Genomic DNA, 16,348 nt, shown 5'->3' with positions numbered 1-16,348 from the left:
AATGCCGATGATTGTCATGCTTGATTACTTTAGAATTGGAAGCAAGTGTCACATGCGAATCATAATGAATGATTGCCACAGGCTTTTCCTTTTTCATCTTTTTAAATTGAAAATATATTCCCTTTTGTACCGTTGAATATTCATTCACTGAGTCTTTCTATTGAATCGTTTTCTATGCCTGGATTATGTACATTGTACATTATGATTTTTTTTTCTTTTTTTTTTCACCACCAATTAATCTACTTTATAAGTTTCAAATTTCAATGGTAATATTAGGTTAATCCAAATAACTTTTTTTTTTCAAAACAACCCATCGGATAAGGCCCATAAACAATGAAGCCCAAAGTTTAGATTTGTCAACCCATACTGCGGTGGGCTCGGCTCGATCGGTTTGGCACGTGTTCTAATTTCATTCGTCCACAGGTGAGGGAGCACCGAAAAGCTATAGTTCCGGTTGCATGTAATTTCCCCTCCGCTTCTCCGACAGTGGTCTCTGCCTCTGCTTACTCTTCCTCGCGGGAATCTACTGTCGCTTCACACTATCCTTCCCTGGCAGCTGATTTCGGGTCGGGTTGGGTCGATCGGGATCCGAATCCGGATCAGGGGACAATGAAGCACAACAGAGGCGAGCGAGTTCGCGCCCCGAAGCTTCTCACCTACGTTCTAGTCGGGTTCATCGCGGTTCTCGGCTTGGCTTGCATGTATTACGGCTCATCCTTCGCTCCCGGGTCCAGAAAGTCCGATGGATTCGATGGTTCCGACCCGATTCCCGTCGGATTTTCCAGTAATCGGGATGCCATGTTTGGACTGGCCAACTTCCAAGTTCCCAGAAGCATTCCTGTTCGTTTCCTTTCCCTTTGCTGTTCATCTAATCTTGAGTTGTTCATCGTCTCTGAAGCCCAATCCTGTGAAAGTTTCAGAATTCGACATGTTTATTGCTTAACTTAACTGGAGGTTCTGGGAAAATGATATTTCCGAGTTTATGCAAACTTGGGGAGGAATCTTTGTGAATCTAGTGAGCTCCCTTGGTTTTAGGAAGGTTTTCATGTTGAACTTTTTGCGTCCTGCGGCGTTGTGTTGATTTAAGTTTTGATCTTTGTGAAAACAAAATCTATTGCAGGTATGTGATATGACACTCTCGGAGCTGATACCGTGTTTGGACAGAAACCTACACTACCAGTTGAAGCTAAAACTCAACTTAACCCTGATGGAGCACTATGAGCGCCACTGCCCTCCTCCAGAACGGCGTTTCAACTGCTTGGTTCCGCCCCCTGTTGGTTATAGAGTCGGGCCTTATCTCTTCTATGCTGTAGTTCTTTTTTTGCGTTCCTGGATATGTTAGACTGTGATTTTGACGGTTGAAAGAAGGTTTTTATGGAGTTTTACAGATCCCCATAAGATGGCCAACAAGCAGAGATGAAGTGTGGAAGGCGAATATCCCACACACACACCTTGCGCATGAGAAATCTGATCAGAATTGGATGGTTGTCAATGGTGACAAGATAAATTTTCCCGGTGGAGGAACACATTTCCACTACGGAGCTGACAAATACATAGTTTCTCTTGCTCAGGTGCTTTTTCTATGCGTTATTGAATCTTAGGGAAGAGGGAAGGGCAGAACCAATGGTGTAGCACTCGTTTACATTGTTAGTAGTATTTTGATTTTTCGAATTTGCATCTGTCTGGAAGTTTATATCAGGGATGCATGTAAGTGTGTGAAAATTGATATTACCAATATGCTCTTTCTATGCAAGTTACTCACTGTGATAGTTTTTACTTTCGTTGTCCTTAATTCCCCATTCCTTTAAACTCGGGAGAGAAGAACAAGAGAAGTACAGTCCAAAAGCTACTTACAGGTTTGGTCTGTATGATATTATTATACAGAGATAACGTGGTAAGGTAGCGATTTGAAGTTTATTAGTTAGCCAAAAGGTAAAAACTTTCAGTTTTTTCTTGCAACTATGTGGTATATATTTTTTGCTCCGAAAATAAGGAGCATACTTCTGTGATTAAAAAAGAATCTCTTGGCTCTGTTTTTTTCAAGTCATTCTTACAGATGAAAAAAAATGATTGATGTAGATGCTGAAATTCCCTAGAGACAAGCTCAACAATGGCGGAAGTGTAAGGAATGTTCTTGATGTTGGCTGTGGGGTTGCTAGTTTCGGGGCATATCTTCTTTCACACGATATCATAGCCATGTCCATTGCGCCAAACGATGTCCATGAGAACCAGATCCAATTTGCTCTAGAAAGAGGGATACCCTCAACACTCGGGGTTCTTGGGACAAAACGGCTTCCATACCCGAGCAGATCATTTGAACTTGCCCACTGCTCAAGATGTCGTATAGACTGGCTCCAGAGAGATGGGATATTGTTACTGGAACTTGATAGGTTGCTCAGACCAGGTGGCTACTTTGTTTATTCATCGCCTGAAGCTTATGCACATGACCCAGAAAACAGAAGGATAGGGATGGCAATGCATCATCTCCTCAAGAGAATGTGTTGGAGGGTTGTGTCCAAGCGGAACCAAACTGTTATTTGGGCAAAACCATTATCAAACAGCTGTTACTTGAAGAGAGAAGATGGGGTACATCCCCCTCTCTGCGCTTCCGGAGATGACCCTGACGCTTCTTGGAATGTATCAATGAAGGCATGCATCACTCCTTACTCACCCAGTAAGTACACATTGACAAAGGAGAAGTTTTATCGGTCTTGGTGGATGTTTTATCTCATTCAGTTTGTTTTACATCACAGAAATGCATAAAGAAAGATGGAGTGGACTTGTTCCTTGGCCACGGAGACTGATAACTCATCCTCCTCGTCTTGAAGAAGTCGGTGTAACTCCTCAGCAATTTCGTGAAGACACGGTAAAATACTCTGTGAATTTTCTCTACTTTATTCTTTCAAATCAAATCAGAACTTCACTAACTCAGATCCTGGGAACAATAATACCAAGCTTTATAATAGTATTGCTGTGACTGCAGGAAGTATGGCGGGTTAGAGTGGCGGAGTACTGGAAACAGCTGAAACCTGTGGTGCATGAAAATTCGGTCAGAAATGTGATGGACATGAACTCAAACTTGGGTGGTTTTGCGGCTGCTCTCAACCGTAAAGATGTCTGGGTCATGAATGTTGCGCCTGTGGAATCCTCTGAGAGATCGAAGATAATCTATGACCGGGGCCTAATCGGTACCACTCATGATTGGTATGCCCTTCAAAACGAAATTATGATACATTTTCTATTGATTCCGTGGCCATATGAGTAGAAGAAAAAAGGATATTCAGCTTTAAAATACGTTTCAATGAAACTTTCTTCGTGACCTGACTTTGGTATTTGCAGGTGTGAAGCCTTTTCTACGTACCCACGGACATATGATCTTATCCACGCATGGAGGGTGTTCACCGATATTGGAAATCGAGGTTGCAGCATAGAGGATCTGCTCATAGAGATTGATAGGATTTTACGTCCGGAAGGATTTATCATCATTAGTGACTCTGCAGACTACGTAAACCATATCAAGAAATATCTGATTGCGTTGAGGTGGCACGAATTATTCACAGAAGAGAATCCTAGAGAGGATTCGCTGTCGATGAAGGATGAGAGAGTTCTGATCATCAGAAAGAAGCTGTGGAGCATGGAGGCCAACATAAGATCTTGAGTTTGCCAAGTCTTGGATCCTTTCAGAATTTAAAACCATGGAATGATACGCTTTTCCTTTACAGGGGGGAGGGCAATGGAAGCAACGGGACAATCTTCTCAAAGGCGCTGCTCATGAAAACACAAAGATACCAGGACATGATTTGCTAGAAATATGAAAACTGTATATCCCATTTCATACTGAGAAAACTGCATAGGCTTCTTCTCTGCAATTTTACTTCGTAATCAAATTTCTTGTCTTGGAGTTTTTCTTCTTTCTTCATATATATGGGAAGACACGAAATGAATGGGTTATGGAAGGCAACAGTTTTTGGAATGAGCCAATCAATTTCTTGTCTTCAGAAAACAGCAAGATGGGGTTTCATCTTTTTTTTTTTTTTTTTTGTGGGTGGGTTCATATTTATGTTGTTATACAAAGAATGGATATGGATAACGTTAGGACGCTGGGGAGTCTGAACCAGTTAGTTCATCATTGTGTATGAGTACCAAACCAAACTGTTAGCAATGCCAATATAAGCCCTTGCGAAACAAATGAACCACCTTTACCAATGTCAGACATGAACCCCTCTATCTCTGTATCAATCCCCTTTCTTGGTCTCCTCCATCCAGTAATCAGACGACGATCCTCTTCCTCATGACACTTTGCCCATTCATCTCTGAGGACCATCAGAAGTAGTTTTTAGTGATTGCTTCTTCCAACTCTTTGAATTCCCATGCATCGTTAGCTGAATATTCCCCTGAACCCCATACAAAAGAATATCAAAGTCAACAACCCTTCCAACCAATTTCTGTTCAGAAATGTTTTTCTTAAAAAAATCCATCTGGAGAAACAAATCAAAGAATGAAGATCTCAACCTACCGATGGAATCTCGCTTGAGAGATGTGAGATGAGCACAACTACAGAGAAAAGATCACGATGTTTGGTTATTGCAGAGATAAAGAATAACATTTCCAGGCACGGTTTCCGGATTTGGATCAGTTAGTATATTAAAGGGACCAGCTTGATTTCTTCTACCTTCCAAGAGCTTTTCCAAGATCCGCACAGAGGGATCTTATGTATGTTCCCTTTGAGCAAATAACCCTAAAAATTAGATTTTGTCTGCAACAAGAGAAATGAGAGAGCCCACCAAAAAATGCAATGAAGTTGCATTTACAGAGAGTATAGTAATGAACAGACGAACCTATCATCCAAGCTACGTTCGATATCAAAATGGTAAATTGAGATTCGTCTGGGCGACAGCTCGACAGTCTCTCCCCTTCTTGCCTTCTCATACATTTTCTCTCCCCCAACCTAAAAATAAACAAAAGGACACTAAAAAAGAGAAGCTAAAACCCAGATGGGCTATTATGCCTATTGGCTAGAGAATGAAAAATGCTTACTTTGATGGCTGAGAACATTGGAGGTACTTGCCATATCTCTCCACTAAATGAGGCTATGGCTTTCTTTATGTCCTCATCTTTTATATGCTCCCAAGGCTCCCTTTGAATCACCTGCAGCCAGCATGATGGTTTGAATGAATTCCACGTATGAGCATTTCGAAAGATCACTACAATGATCAATGAGCTATCCATAGGAGAAAATGCAGATGACGAAAGGATGGAAAGGGGAGGTTAAGAGTACAGGAGAGTCGGCGTCCAAAGTTGATGTGGCCTCACCAAGACGGAAAACACCGCTGTAACCCTTTACCATACCTTGATACCTGCATACATTATTTCCAGATGAACTGAAATAATGATTGGGAAGGGGAAACATAATGGATCTGGATGAAGCTCAAACCTTTCTACGAGCTTGGTGGCTTTACCGATGCAGACAATCAACAACCCAGTTGCCATGGGATCGAGTGTTCCAGCATGACCCACCTGGTAATAATAAGTTTTATCAGAGATCATCTGGCACCCCCTACTTTATTCGAATTTGGATCAATCACATACACTTCATTAACCTTTTTCACTTTGACTGATCGCCGCAGCTTTCCACATACAGTGAACGATGTCCAACCTGAAAACCATATTATGCTCAAGAATTTGCCAAATATAAAAATCAAGTGAGACAACTGAACACATCAGCCTTAGGCAGAAAATTCGGCGAATGGCTTACCTTTGGGTTTGTTTATCAAAACCACCGTACCGTTTGGACCATCCCACCTCGGAGGAAGTTCACCATTCCTCGTCACAAGGAAAGGTTCACCATCACCAACTCCGGCTACAGCTTTCTCATTGGGGAATTTTGTCAAACACTTGAAGAACTGTTCGACTTTCTTCTCAGTCACATCTTTCTGCTCCTCCTTTTTTTCCTTCGCTTCATCAAAAAACATCAACTTTTTATCATCATCATCATCACAACCATTTTCATTGTCGTTCCTCACGGCGACGTTGTTTTTCTGTCTACCGCCAGCTTTCTTCTTTCCTCTAACTTTTCCAGTATCTGCGTTGGATTCCCCGGGCTGCATGAATGCCTTATCCAAGCATTGATCGGGAAAATACTTCTTCTCCAACTGATACACCATCTTATAATGCTTATCTTTCTCCCATGGGTACGCAAATGCATCATAGAAATACAATTCCTCTTCTCTCTGATGCAGTCTGTCAAATTCCACAACTTCCGGTTTCAATTCAACAAACCCATCATCAGATTTTCGGTTGTCGTCGTCAGAATCCGTCCCGTATAGCCTTTTCCTTCTCTTGCTGTAGTACTTCCTCTTCGCCTTGTCCATTTCCGGACCTTCCGAACCAGGTCGACCTTTTTCACGCTCCAAAGCCAGCTTCTTATCGACCCACGAATCGAATTCCGGTTCCCCAGGCTCCAGCTGCCCCGACGAGTCAGACTTGCTGACACGCACGGGTCTCCGGCGGTTCTGTGCGAGGGAAGACTGGGTTGGCCGGTTGATGATCATGTCGTACTGAAGCGGGTACGGCGTAGATGAGAAGAAAAGGGAACTGAAGCAGGGATTGCGGGCTTTCCTGTGTCCAAAGGAGAAGAATAAGAGAGACGTTAGCGATGTTCTTGCTGAAGAAGACATTAGTCTAGTGAAGTGCAGAGATTTCGCCATGGATGAAGCGCGGAGAATCTCTGGAAAGATGAGTCCCTCCGGCGGCTATCGCAGGTTCGCAGGCCCGAGCGGAGAAATGAATGAAGAAACGACAAGATGTTCTCTTCTGAAGATCAGAGACGACACGTTGTAATGGCAACGAAAAAGAAAACTTTTTCCTTGGGAACTCCTAAGAAGCTTCGGATTTGCTAATCCAACAAGTTTCAACTGAGATTTAAAACTTTTACCGTAATTGGAGTATAAATTGTGAGATATCATGGAAGATAAACCATTTATGTTGGTGGGAGTCATCCGGCAGAGAAAAAGACAAGTGATTCCTGGTGTTGAATCACTTGTGTTTCAATCTGCTCCTGACGTGTCGTCTCTGCTATCGTTCAGAACGTTACAAGCTCAAGTTCAGGGGATAGGTTTCAAGTTCATAAAAACTTCTCTCTTGTAAGGAAAATAGCTGCACTGCAATGCCAAGAGCTCTATTGCTAAAGAAGCGAAATGTTGTTTGGATTTCAAGAGACAAAGGGTTCTTCTTATGATAAGGTCTGGCGATCAACATCGTTGAGGCACGGAGGGGAGATCTTGACCGGCTGAAGTATGAATCCTGATTTCTTGCATTCATTTTCGAGAAGCTTAACCTGAGAAGGCCCTTCTGGGCAGAACACCACCACGGCTCCTCCACTCCCGGTGAACTTTGAAGCTGCACCTACCCTCCTTGCCACCTCCACCATTTCTATGTTCACCTCTCCCAAGCATTCATCCCCAAACATTCTCCTTCAGAAAACAGTGAAGGTAAATCATCAGTTGTGTATATCCTTCAGAACACAAACGTGTCTACAGTTGTGCTCTCATCTGAAGAGTTTCTCTTACCTTCGAAGGTCAAAGTTACGGTTCATGAGTTCGAAGAGCTTGGAGTAGTCCTTTCCGAGTAATGCTGTCCGCCCTTCTTCTGCTATGTTTGCTACTTCTACCATTGATGATATTATCAACTCATCACCGTTTAACCACCTCTGCCGAACTGTGCTATGTACCTGCACCCAAAGCACAAACAATGCTAATTATCAGAAAGAAACATGTATCATATGAGCCCCAGTGAATTCCAAATACACTAGCTTCAATGTTACTCTTAGAACTAACAATTCAGAGAGAAAATAAAGTAGAAGAGAGAATAGTGTATCGCCCAGATGTGTAAAATGAGGCAGTCTAGAACTAGAAGCCCGTGGATGATACTGACCTTGCCAGAGTCACTTGGATTCTCGGCATAGATGAGATGTAGAGGTGGAAGGAGACTGGTATCCATAGGGGTGTAAATCCCATGTCCCAAGTTCTCCATGTGATCCTTACTAAAGTCCTGCAGAAAGTAGAATCAGTACATATATATATGAGAGATAGTATAACTCAGAACATGTCAGTGTTATAGTCGTAAGATGGCCTAACCATGTGAACAAGACCCCCATAGACCTGTGCGACCCGGTCCTGTAGACCTGCAACAATACCGAGTTCTTTCTCGGCATTAAGGACAAGGTTCGGCCGAACTTCCACTTTTATCAAATGCCTGACATTGTAGAAGTCAAGGAGGCAGCTAAGAGCAGCACACACGATGGCACTGGAACCTGAAAGCCCTGTCTGCAGTTTCAGCCACTTAAGCCGACACGCTGAATAATACAAAAGCAAAAGCTATTAAAAGGGAAGAATGATAATGTTTTACCTGCCTAGGGATATTGGTATCATAAGATAAACTGAAGTTTCCTTCATGAATCACTATGCCATTTTCCTTGCAGTAGTTACGGAAGACTTTGCAGATCGCCATAAGCAACCTAACACCACCATAGTATCCCTCGCTTTGCAAGCGACTCACCTTGAAAGGATTACAGAAGTGTAAGTCAACCATTTCTTGGCAAAAAAAGGAGACGGAAATGGGCAATTTCTTGTGAGAAATTCGATCACAGAAGTAGAAGCATGAACCACATGAAACCTTGAGCTATTTACCAAATTCAACACGTTTGCTTCATCTTTCATGATACAGCACACAGGCCACGAAAATTCTTACGGAATCAAATCCAAACGCGAAACCTAGCAATGAACAAGAAGCATGACACCGCATCGAAATATATGGCGCAAATGGATAGGCATGAAAAATCAACTACATTTCAACACGTGCGGCTACAATCGATCGGCACTGACGCTCCCAAAATCATAAACGAACCTCGGAAAACAGCGGCAGAACGAACTGAACCAAGTCAACTTTTTAGCAGAGAAAAGACAAGTTCGGAGACGGATATGAAGAGAGAGAACGCACGAGATGGTGGATCGAATGGAACTGAACGAGATCATGGAAAGGGTGGGGCTTGATCAGGAGATGATCGGAAGGCTCGAGCTTGACAGATGCCCAGAAATTGGCGATGGTGAAGGAGATCGTACGGCCAAAGTAAACGTCGCTAGGGTTACCGAGGAACCCAATCCGAGCATAGGCACGGTGCTCGATCGCCGCCGCGGGCTTGCCGGAAACAGAAGATCTCGGATCCTGATCCATCTCCGTTAAACAGCAGAATGAAATCGACGGGGGAAATAAGGATGACGTGAAAGGGCTTTTCGGCGTGTGAACTAAATGGGCCTCGTAAGCAGAATCGTAGTCTTTTTATCTTTTCAAAGCACAAATGGGCCTTTTTCCAAAAGTCCATAAGAGATTATATCCAATTTGTGTGCAGCCTTCTCACATGTCACCAGTCCGGCCAACTACCGTACCAGACCATATCCCTTGTGTTCCTGTTTTTTTTTTTTTTTTTTTTTTTTAGGAACCGTCGACAGTTCAAAGTAAACGTCGCTAGGGTTACCGAGGAACCCAATCCGAGCATAGGCACGGTGCTCGATCGCCGCCGCGGGCTTGCCGGAAACAGAAGATCTCGGATCCTGATCCATCTCCGTTAAACAGCAGAATGAAATCGACGGGGGAAATAAGGATGACGTGAAAGGGCTTTTCGGCGTGTGAACTAAATGGGCCTCGTAAGCAGAATCGTAGTCTTTTTATCTTTTCAAAGCACAAATGGGCCTTTTTCCAAAAGTCCATAAGAGATTATATCCAATTTGTGTGCAGCCTTCTCACATGTCACCAGTCCGGCCAACTACCGTACCAGACCATATCCCTTGTGTTCCTGTTTTTTTTTTTTTTTTTTTATTTAGGAACCAGAGATATGGTGACGTGGGTTTTGCATAAATTCACAACCAATTGGATCTAACTCAAAGTAACCACAAGGGACAATCCATGTTCTTACAAGCGTGGTGGGTGTGGGGATTAGTCGACATGGTTACACATAGAAACTTCTTTACATATACATAGAAGAGAAACACACGTACACGCGAGGGAATTTGTTCGGAATTAAGGCTCGAGAGATCGAACAAACATTTTTCAATGGCTATTTAGGTCCGAAGTTGTTGGATCTGCTCTTCATTTTGCTTTTGTTTTTAGAGCAAAACAGGCACAAACGCCTTATCTGTTCCTCAATGCATGACGTAGTATTTTTTTAAAAAACATATATTCCAAACTCAATTAAAAAACACATGGTTTGTGTAAACTTTAATTAAGGGAAACTGGAGAACACCCTTCAAAGACCTGTTCGGACATCGTCGTACGTGGGCCTGGTGATATCTATGATACTATTTACATTTTACAAATACGAACGTGGGAGAATATACCCGGAAAACAAATCAGATTAAATCCAACGATTTTTTTGTAAACTGATAGATTTAGGATTCCGATAGAATTCATTCACTTCATTAATCGGCAGATCAACGCGTCAAGGGGACTCTCTGGCCGTTGGATGAATATCAGGCCCCTCTGTTTGCGAAATCGGACGGCTGACAAATAATCTACTTTCTTCGTTAATTAACAGATAATTCAACGGCGAAGAATATTAGCGATCTTTCATACCACCAATTCCCGAGAGAAAAAGCACCAAACGGCTATAATTGGTCTTATAATTTTTCCCGATAAGAGGGATAGATTTAAACCCAGAAAATTTCGGTCCCAGTTTCTCTCTTTGTTCTTAAATTAGGTTTCTTCCAATATTCTCACTCGCCCTCTCTGTTTTCTTCATCAGTTTCTCGATTCTTCTTCGAAGAACGCGACATTCCTGTTAAGTTTCCTGAGAAAATTCTGGGTATAATCATCATGTCCGATGGTTATTATACAAATTCTAAAAAAACTGACGATATCTGTGAAGATGTTTGCGGTCAGGTGAGTTTCCTCTTCTACTTTTTTTTTGGGTAAAAAATTACCTCTTTTTTCTTTGCTTACTTTGATCTGGGTGCTTCGAACCTGTTCGCCATTGTATTCTGGGTCTCTGGGTATGGCATTTATGAAATCGAGATTCTCTCGTCTTTTTCCCGGAAAGTCGAATCGACAAATATGGGGAATTTGACGTTTTTTTCCTATTCTGATCGTGATTGGATATACCGTTTCATAGGGTTTCCCCCTATATGTCTGTGAAATCCTCAGGGGTTTAGCATTCGACAAGACGATTATATACAGTTTTTTCATTGTTTCATCTGAAACCAAGGATGATGCACTGCAAGAGAAAATCAGAAGTAACTGTTTTTGCCCGCTTGCTTTTAATTTTTTCATGTGAAATCAGGAACATGTTTTAGGTTTTTTCCCTTTTGGCACAACTTTCAATTCACTCCTTCGGCATTCTGGGATTATCCGAATCTTGTCGAGATCTTTCGGGGTTATTAGATGGTTAAATCGTATACGTTGTTTCGAGAATCTCTCTGTTATTGTGGCACTTCCGAGTATTTCAGTGGCATTAGTATACCTTCTTTCTACGATTTTCTCTGTTTCTTTGGAATTATTATCCGTTAGCTACTCGCACGAGGTTTAGTTTGTGATTAGTAAATAACAGCGAATTCTGACAAAGTTTTGCATAATCATCACTCCAGTTTCTTATTGTTAAGAGAATTGTCTGAATGTTTTGGTGGGTGGCATTCGGGACAGGGTTCTCGGGCAGCCATGGCGTTTTCAAGACTGAAATGCGCTCTAAGAGGGTTTGATATCAAGACATATATATTCTTGCTTGCCATTGTGCCAATCTCCATCTTCGGAATCTACTTGCATGGTCAGAAGATCACATATTTCTTGAGACCACTGTGGGAGTCGCCTCCGAAGCAGTTTCAAGTGCTTCCCCACTACTACCATGAGAATGCCTCCATGGAAACACTCTGCAGGCTCCACGGTTGGCAAATCCGTGAATCACCAAGAAGGGTTTTCGATGCTGTCTTATTCAGCAATGAGGTTGATATGCTCACGATTCGGTGGAATGAGTTATACCCTTTTATAACTCAGTTTGTGATTCTTGAATCAAATTCAACTTTCACCGGTCTGCCAAAATCTTTGGTCTTCGCAGGCAACCGGGAGAAGTTCGAATTTGTTGAATCGAGACTGACTTATGGGAGTGTCGGGGGGAGGTTGAAAAAGGGTGAGAACCCATTTGTTGAAGAAGCCTACCAGCGGATTGCATTGGACCAACTGGTCAGACTTGCAGGCATCGAAGAAGATGATTTGTTGATAATGTCTGATGTTGATGAGATTCCGAGTGCACACACTATTAATCTACTAAGATGGTGTGACGGGTTTCCCCCGATTCTTCATCTTCAGTTGAGAAACTATTTGTACTCGTTCGAGTACTACATTGACAACAAGAGCTGGAGAGCGTCGGTTCATCTCTACAAACCGGGGAAGACCCGTTATGCCCATTTTCGCCAAAGCAACTTCCTGTTATCGGAGTCAGGGTGGCACTGCAGTTTCTGTTTCAGGCACATCAGCGAGTTCATATTCAAGATGAAAGCCTACAGCCACAATGACAGGGTCAGATTCTCACACTACTTGAGCCCTAAACGTATCCAAGACGTGATATGCAGAGGAACTGATCTGTTTGACATGATTCCTGAGGAATACACATTCAAGGAGATCATCGGGAAAATGGGTCCAATCCCAAGGTCTTATTCAGCTGTGAATCTTCCGGCATACCTGATCGACGAGGCTGATAAGTACAAGTACTTGCTGCCGGGTAATTGCAGGAGGGAAAGTGGCTGATAAGTGCAAGTGTACTTGCTGCCAGTGTTGTTAGAGAGATCATTTTAACCTGGGAGAAACAAACGACTGACGATGATAACTCAGAGAGATAGGGCCAATGGCGGTAGTAGTCATGTACGTTTTCATCAACACTTTCTCTCCCCAGGTGTATAGTATGCTTTATAGATATAAAACCTCATGATGGTGGTCTGTTGCCGTTACCACCCAGGTTGTCTGGGAGTTTTTGCTGGAGTCAGTCAGTCTGTTTAGTTGAGAAGGTCATACATACATATATAAGCTTTTGTCTTTCACTTATGTACATGTGATTTACATCATGAGATTCTTTGCGTTTTTTTCTTACCAAGTTGCCATCTGGGCAAGTGTTTCCGAGAATAGATGATGATGATGATGAACACAAAAGCCTAACAGAGGAACTGGAGCTCCCCTTAATTGAGAACGTCCCATGCATCATGCCGCTTTGAAACTCTTTGGACAGTTCCTCGTAACACTGCGTTTGCTGCAGAATCCCATCCAGAATTCGAAACGTTCATGCCAATTACATATACATAAAGCTTTTGAATGGCGGATTTACTTGGGAAAATAAAAACCAGATTTTGATTACATTTAACAAAACCAAAACAACCAAGCGATCATCCATGCCATAAGCAGAGACTCCTTGGAAAAACCGACAAAGACTCCAGTCGAGTGCTTGAGGCCTTTGCTGAAGAAGGGCATATCAGAGAGAGATCGTGGCTTCAGCTCTCTTATTTCACAGCCACCCCAGCCAATTCAGCAAACTGTCCTGAGAAGCTAACTGCATCCATGTCCCACAAACAAAACGTTAGTCTCTGAAATTGCAGACCCAAACTGCGTGTGGAAGAGGAAGGTTTTTTTAGCATCTTACGGACAGAAATTCAGGAGGCGATCCAAGATCTGCATTCTCCAGATCCGAAATCGCAAAGTTTCCTGATCCAATCTCAAGTTCTCCGCACACGTTCTGGGAATTTCCCAATCCAGAATTGGGATTCTCCTCCGGGTTATTCCAGAGAGCTGATGCCTCTATGCTTTCCTTGCACTTCAAGTCAGGATCTTCAACCGCTGCAGTTTCTCCAGCCGAACCAAAAGAAGCTTCTGGAATGTTCTCCAGTCCCTGGTCCATTCAAAAAGACTAATTTATTATACAGAAACCCGCAGCATTTGTCCATGACATGCCATTACTTGCAGAATAGGTAACTAACCTCAACTACCATCTTCGTGTCGTCAAAAGCTTCTTCATCTCCAGCAATGCTGCTTACAGGTCTCAATTGGGCAGGAGTAAACGTTTTTGGCGTTCTTGGACTGGCCTGCGCCCCGGAACACTCACCTTCTTCAGGAACTTCCTCTTCTTCCACATTCTTCTCCCCTTGCTTTTGTTGCTGATACATGACCTTGGAAATGACATACTCTCCAATCTCATTTCCCTCGGTTCCCAGATGGTATTGGTGTAGAACCCAGTTTGACTTCTCGGGCTTCGATCCCTTCCTTGCGCTCTTGTACAGCACCATGATCTTCTTGCAGCCCTTCTGAACTCCATTGAGCATCACGTGTTTGGTCCGGCCTGTCTTGTGCCAGCGAACTGGTTCATCATTCACACTAGTGGGTGTGATCCGTCTGCGTTTCCTCTGCCCGGTTCCGTATGCCTGAACCGTCTTGTGAAAGAAGAATACGCTGACTCCGTCTTTGTTCGCACCTGCAAACCAAATTCAAGACCCTCAGTGAACCTGGGAAATGGCAGATCTTCAAGGACGTCATGGCTTTTTTCCCAAAGCATATCTTCAGAATTACCAGGAAGATTTTCTGGGTGAGTGTAGTTGATTCCAACGTCTTCAGTGACAGCACGGATAAATTCCTCGAGAAGCACGTGAGGTTCTGATCCATCGATCCCACACTTAGCCTCCAAATGCTCAATTATCTCTTCGTCTGTCGGCTCAAATTTGACACCTTTGGGTAGGCCTGGCCATGGCATCAGCACCTGAAACAAAAACCACAATTCCAACACATAATTACTGAGCTTTTCACTGTAGATCCTCAAACCAGCTAAGACTGGGAGGTTTCTAGAGATTCAAGAACTCAACTGTTGATATATTCCAGTTAGCAAGTTACAAGCAAGGTTTAATTACCTGAGCTTTTTAGCCCAAGAGACAAGTGACGCCAGAAGAAACCTAAAGCTGCTAATGCATCGATCAATATAAGCGTTGCAATTTGGGATCCTTGTAATGCAAAAGGGTTACAGATGGTGTAGCATATAGACTGCTGGCTTATCTCATGCTTTCATGATCATAAACGATAGCACTCAGACAATCACCAGGTTCATAATGCCCATAAAAACTCAAACGACAAGAGGAATTCAACAAAAAAACGACAAGAGCGAACTTGCTAAGCATGTTTTTTTTTTATTGTATATAGCGATAACACGTTTTGAACTCACATTGCCGTTGTCAATGCGGTGAGTGCAGTTGGGACATTCGATATAAGCACCGCAGTCTTTGAGCTGTAGAGCCGAAGAGACAGAGGCATTCTTCACTTTCCTCGCAATCCCAGGACCATCCACAATCCAGGCCCTGCTTAGAGCTCAGAGAGACCAAACAGAAAAAAAAAACATTCTGTCAGAACATCCGCTGTTGACATCAAACAGAAGAAGGAAAACATGTTCTTCCCACAAATGCAAGTCTGAATTTGATGAACAATCTAACTTTTTCAAACAATAGATTCACGCAATAGGCACCAGAAATGGGCGAGTTTCATGAATATCGTGGATATACACAACAGGGTAACTCTGATTTCCCAGATTCTCCAACAGAATTCAAAAGGCAGGTATCGGGATGTCCAAAAGGAAAGAATAATAGCTGAGATTGTTATCCTTCAGAGCAAATTTCTAAGCAAAATTCCTCATTTTTCTTCCCAGATAAATGAAAATCATAGCCCACGGAAAAATCGCCATTTTAGCACCCTCGGCCAAAGATGAATCTTTTCGTTAGACTCATTAAAAAAGAAAAAAGATGGAAACTTTCCCATTCGTCGAACAGGTTAAGGAGGTTACACCGAAATCGTATCATCAAGATCTAGGGTTTGGGCTTACCTCGCCATGACTTCCGACACAGAGAAATAGAGAGACGGATGGAGAGTGAGAGAGAGAGAGAGAACTTGAGCTTCCCGGTTCTCCACTAGGCTAAGTTAAGAGGCTTGATGGAGAGAGAAACGAAGAGTGACGGGTAGAAATAGAGAGAGAGTGAGAAACGCGAGCTAGAGTGAGAGCGGGTGTGTCTATGAGCGGGAAAGTGCGTTACGTTTCGTTTCTATGAAGATAATATTATGAATTAGCATTACAACAACAAGGTCGTTGTAGTATAGTGGTAAGTATTCCCGCCTGTCACGCGGGTGACCCGGGTTCGATCCCCGGCAACGGCGATCAACTTTTTTTCATTTTTATTTTCGGGATGCATTCAGTATTATGATGTCGAGGCCCATATGCATAACGAGATTATGTTTTTTTTTTTAGTGGGCTTCCCGAAAGTCTATGTGAGGAGTCGTGCTTCTGCTTTAA

The 16,348-nt window shown here is 42.8% G+C and overlaps 5 protein-coding genes and 1 non-coding gene across 10 annotated transcripts; 3 read left to right on the top strand and 3 right to left on the bottom strand.

The window, feature by feature from the left end:
* The first annotated feature begins 496 nt into the window (after positions 1-496).
* LOC104821097 (probable methyltransferase PMT9) lies at positions 497-3,957 on the top strand. Its single transcript, XM_010551863.2, has 7 exons — positions 497-840; positions 1,121-1,285; positions 1,389-1,571; positions 2,080-2,674; positions 2,754-2,866; positions 2,984-3,204; positions 3,340-3,957. The coding sequence occupies exons 1-7, from the start codon at positions 610-612 to the stop codon at positions 3,656-3,658; spliced, it is 1,827 nt and encodes a 608-aa protein (XP_010550165.1). The 5' UTR covers positions 497-609; the 3' UTR covers positions 3,659-3,957.
* A 141-nt stretch (positions 3,958-4,098) lies between these two features.
* Positions 4,099-6,854, bottom strand: LOC104821095. 3 transcript variants are annotated; one of them, XM_010551857.2, is made up of 9 exons: positions 5,756-6,854; positions 5,601-5,656; positions 5,435-5,517; positions 5,279-5,357; positions 5,038-5,148; positions 4,839-4,948; positions 4,673-4,756; positions 4,517-4,554; positions 4,099-4,394 (listed from the first exon to the last, which is right to left on the bottom strand). In XM_010551857.2, the coding sequence occupies exons 1-9, from the start codon at positions 6,705-6,707 to the stop codon at positions 4,324-4,326; spliced, it is 1,584 nt and encodes a 527-aa protein (XP_010550159.1). In that variant the 5' UTR covers positions 6,708-6,854; the 3' UTR covers positions 4,099-4,323. The 3 variants fall into 3 exon arrangements, 2 of the variants coding, with proteins under 2 accessions (XP_010550159.1, XP_010550160.1); XM_010551858.2 differs by having other exon boundaries at positions 4,673-4,738; XR_773025.2 differs by having other exon boundaries at positions 4,340-4,394; positions 4,673-4,722.
* Positions 6,855-7,084: 230 nt separating this feature from the next.
* Positions 7,085-9,256, bottom strand: LOC104821096 (glucuronokinase 1-like). Of its 2 annotated transcripts, none has more exons than XM_010551859.2 (6): positions 8,998-9,256; positions 8,407-8,556; positions 8,136-8,324; positions 7,933-8,049; positions 7,569-7,729; positions 7,085-7,472 (listed from the first exon to the last, which is right to left on the bottom strand). In XM_010551859.2, exons 1-6 carry the CDS (start codon positions 9,229-9,231, stop codon positions 7,232-7,234), a joined length of 1,092 nt encoding a protein of 363 aa, XP_010550161.1. In that variant the 5' UTR covers positions 9,232-9,256; the 3' UTR covers positions 7,085-7,231. The 2 variants fall into 2 exon arrangements, with proteins under 2 accessions (XP_010550161.1, XP_010550164.1); XM_010551862.1 differs by lacking the exon at positions 8,998-9,256 and adding an exon at positions 8,688-8,898.
* Positions 9,257-10,643: 1,387 nt separating this feature from the next.
* On the top strand, positions 10,644-13,125 carry LOC104821093. Its single transcript, XM_010551856.1, has 2 exons — positions 10,644-10,932; positions 11,689-13,125. Exons 1-2 carry the CDS (start codon positions 10,867-10,869, stop codon positions 12,784-12,786), a joined length of 1,164 nt encoding a protein of 387 aa, XP_010550158.1. The 5' UTR covers positions 10,644-10,866; the 3' UTR covers positions 12,787-13,125.
* A 111-nt stretch (positions 13,126-13,236) lies between these two features.
* LOC104821092 (NAC domain-containing protein 8) lies at positions 13,237-16,026 on the bottom strand. Of its 2 annotated transcripts, none has more exons than XM_010551854.2 (6): positions 15,884-16,026; positions 15,233-15,365; positions 14,590-14,776; positions 14,004-14,494; positions 13,670-13,915; positions 13,237-13,579 (listed from the first exon to the last, which is right to left on the bottom strand). In XM_010551854.2, the coding sequence occupies exons 1-6, from the start codon at positions 15,889-15,891 to the stop codon at positions 13,535-13,537; spliced, it is 1,110 nt and encodes a 369-aa protein (XP_010550156.1). In that variant the 5' UTR covers positions 15,892-16,026; the 3' UTR covers positions 13,237-13,534. The 2 variants fall into 2 exon arrangements, with proteins under 2 accessions (XP_010550156.1, XP_010550157.1); XM_010551855.2 differs by having other exon boundaries at positions 13,674-13,915.
* Positions 16,027-16,140: 114 nt separating this feature from the next.
* On the top strand, positions 16,141-16,212 carry TRNAD-GUC. The gene has a single exon. It is a non-coding gene; the product is annotated as a tRNA-Asp (tRNA).
* Positions 16,213-16,348: the final 136 nt, after the last annotated feature.

The sequence above is a fragment of the Tarenaya hassleriana genome, unplaced genomic scaffold, assembly GCF_000463585.1.
Source record: "Tarenaya hassleriana unplaced genomic scaffold, ASM46358v1 Cleome32, whole genome shotgun sequence".
Lineage (NCBI taxonomy): Eukaryota > Viridiplantae > Streptophyta > Magnoliopsida > Brassicales > Cleomaceae > Tarenaya > Tarenaya hassleriana.
Note: the sequence above shows the minus strand (reverse complement) of the source record. Positions and strands in the feature narration are given on the sequence as shown.

What these genes read in the sequence shown, in the direction of transcription:
- LOC104821097 (XM_010551863.2), top strand. Translation starts at nt 610, where the DNA reads ATGAAGCACAACAGAGGCGAGCGAGTTCGCGCCCCGAAGCTTCTCACC. An exon ending in AGCAATTTCGTGAAGACACG is followed by an intron (nt 2,867 to 2,983) that starts GTAAAATACTCT and finishes CTGTGACTGCAG; the next exon opens with GAAGTATGGCGGGTTAGAGT. An exon ending in ATCGGTACCACTCATGATTG is followed by an intron (nt 3,205 to 3,339) that starts GTATGCCCTTCA and finishes TGGTATTTGCAG; the next exon opens with GTGTGAAGCCTTTTCTACGT.
- LOC104821095 (XM_010551857.2), bottom strand. Translation starts at nt 6,707, where the DNA reads ATGGCGAAATCTCTGCACTTCACTAGACTAATGTCTTCTTCAGCAAGA. An exon ending in CAATGTTCTCAGCCATCAAA is followed by an intron (nt 4,949 to 5,037) that starts GTAAGCATTTTT and finishes GTTTATTTTTAG; the next exon opens with GTTGGGGGAGAGAAAATGTA. An exon ending in GAACGTAGCTTGGATGATAG is followed by an intron (nt 4,757 to 4,838) that starts GTTCGTCTGTTC and finishes CTCTTGTTGCAG; the next exon opens with ACAAAATCTAATTTTTAGGG.
- LOC104821096 (XM_010551859.2), bottom strand. Translation starts at nt 9,231, where the DNA reads ATGGATCAGGATCCGAGATCTTCTGTTTCCGGCAAGCCCGCGGCGGCG. An exon ending in ATACCAATATCCCTAGGCAG is followed by an intron (nt 8,325 to 8,406) that starts GTAAAACATTAT and finishes CTGAAACTGCAG; the next exon opens with ACAGGGCTTTCAGGTTCCAG. An exon ending in ATGGGGGTCTTGTTCACATG is followed by an intron (nt 8,050 to 8,135) that starts GTTAGGCCATCT and finishes TACTTTCTGCAG; the next exon opens with GACTTTAGTAAGGATCACAT.
- LOC104821093 (XM_010551856.1), top strand. Translation starts at nt 10,867, where the DNA reads ATGTCCGATGGTTATTATACAAATTCTAAAAAAACTGACGATATCTGT. An exon ending in GTGAAGATGTTTGCGGTCAG is followed by an intron (nt 10,933 to 11,688) that starts GTGAGTTTCCTC and finishes CATTCGGGACAG; the next exon opens with GGTTCTCGGGCAGCCATGGC.
- LOC104821092 (XM_010551854.2), bottom strand. An exon ending in TCACCCAGAAAATCTTCCTG is followed by an intron (nt 14,495 to 14,589) that starts GTAATTCTGAAG and finishes TTTGGTTTGCAG; the next exon opens with GTGCGAACAAAGACGGAGTC. An exon ending in CGCCTCCTGAATTTCTGTCC is followed by an intron (nt 13,580 to 13,669) that starts GTAAGATGCTAA and finishes ACATGGATGCAG; the next exon opens with TTAGCTTCTCAGGACAGTTT.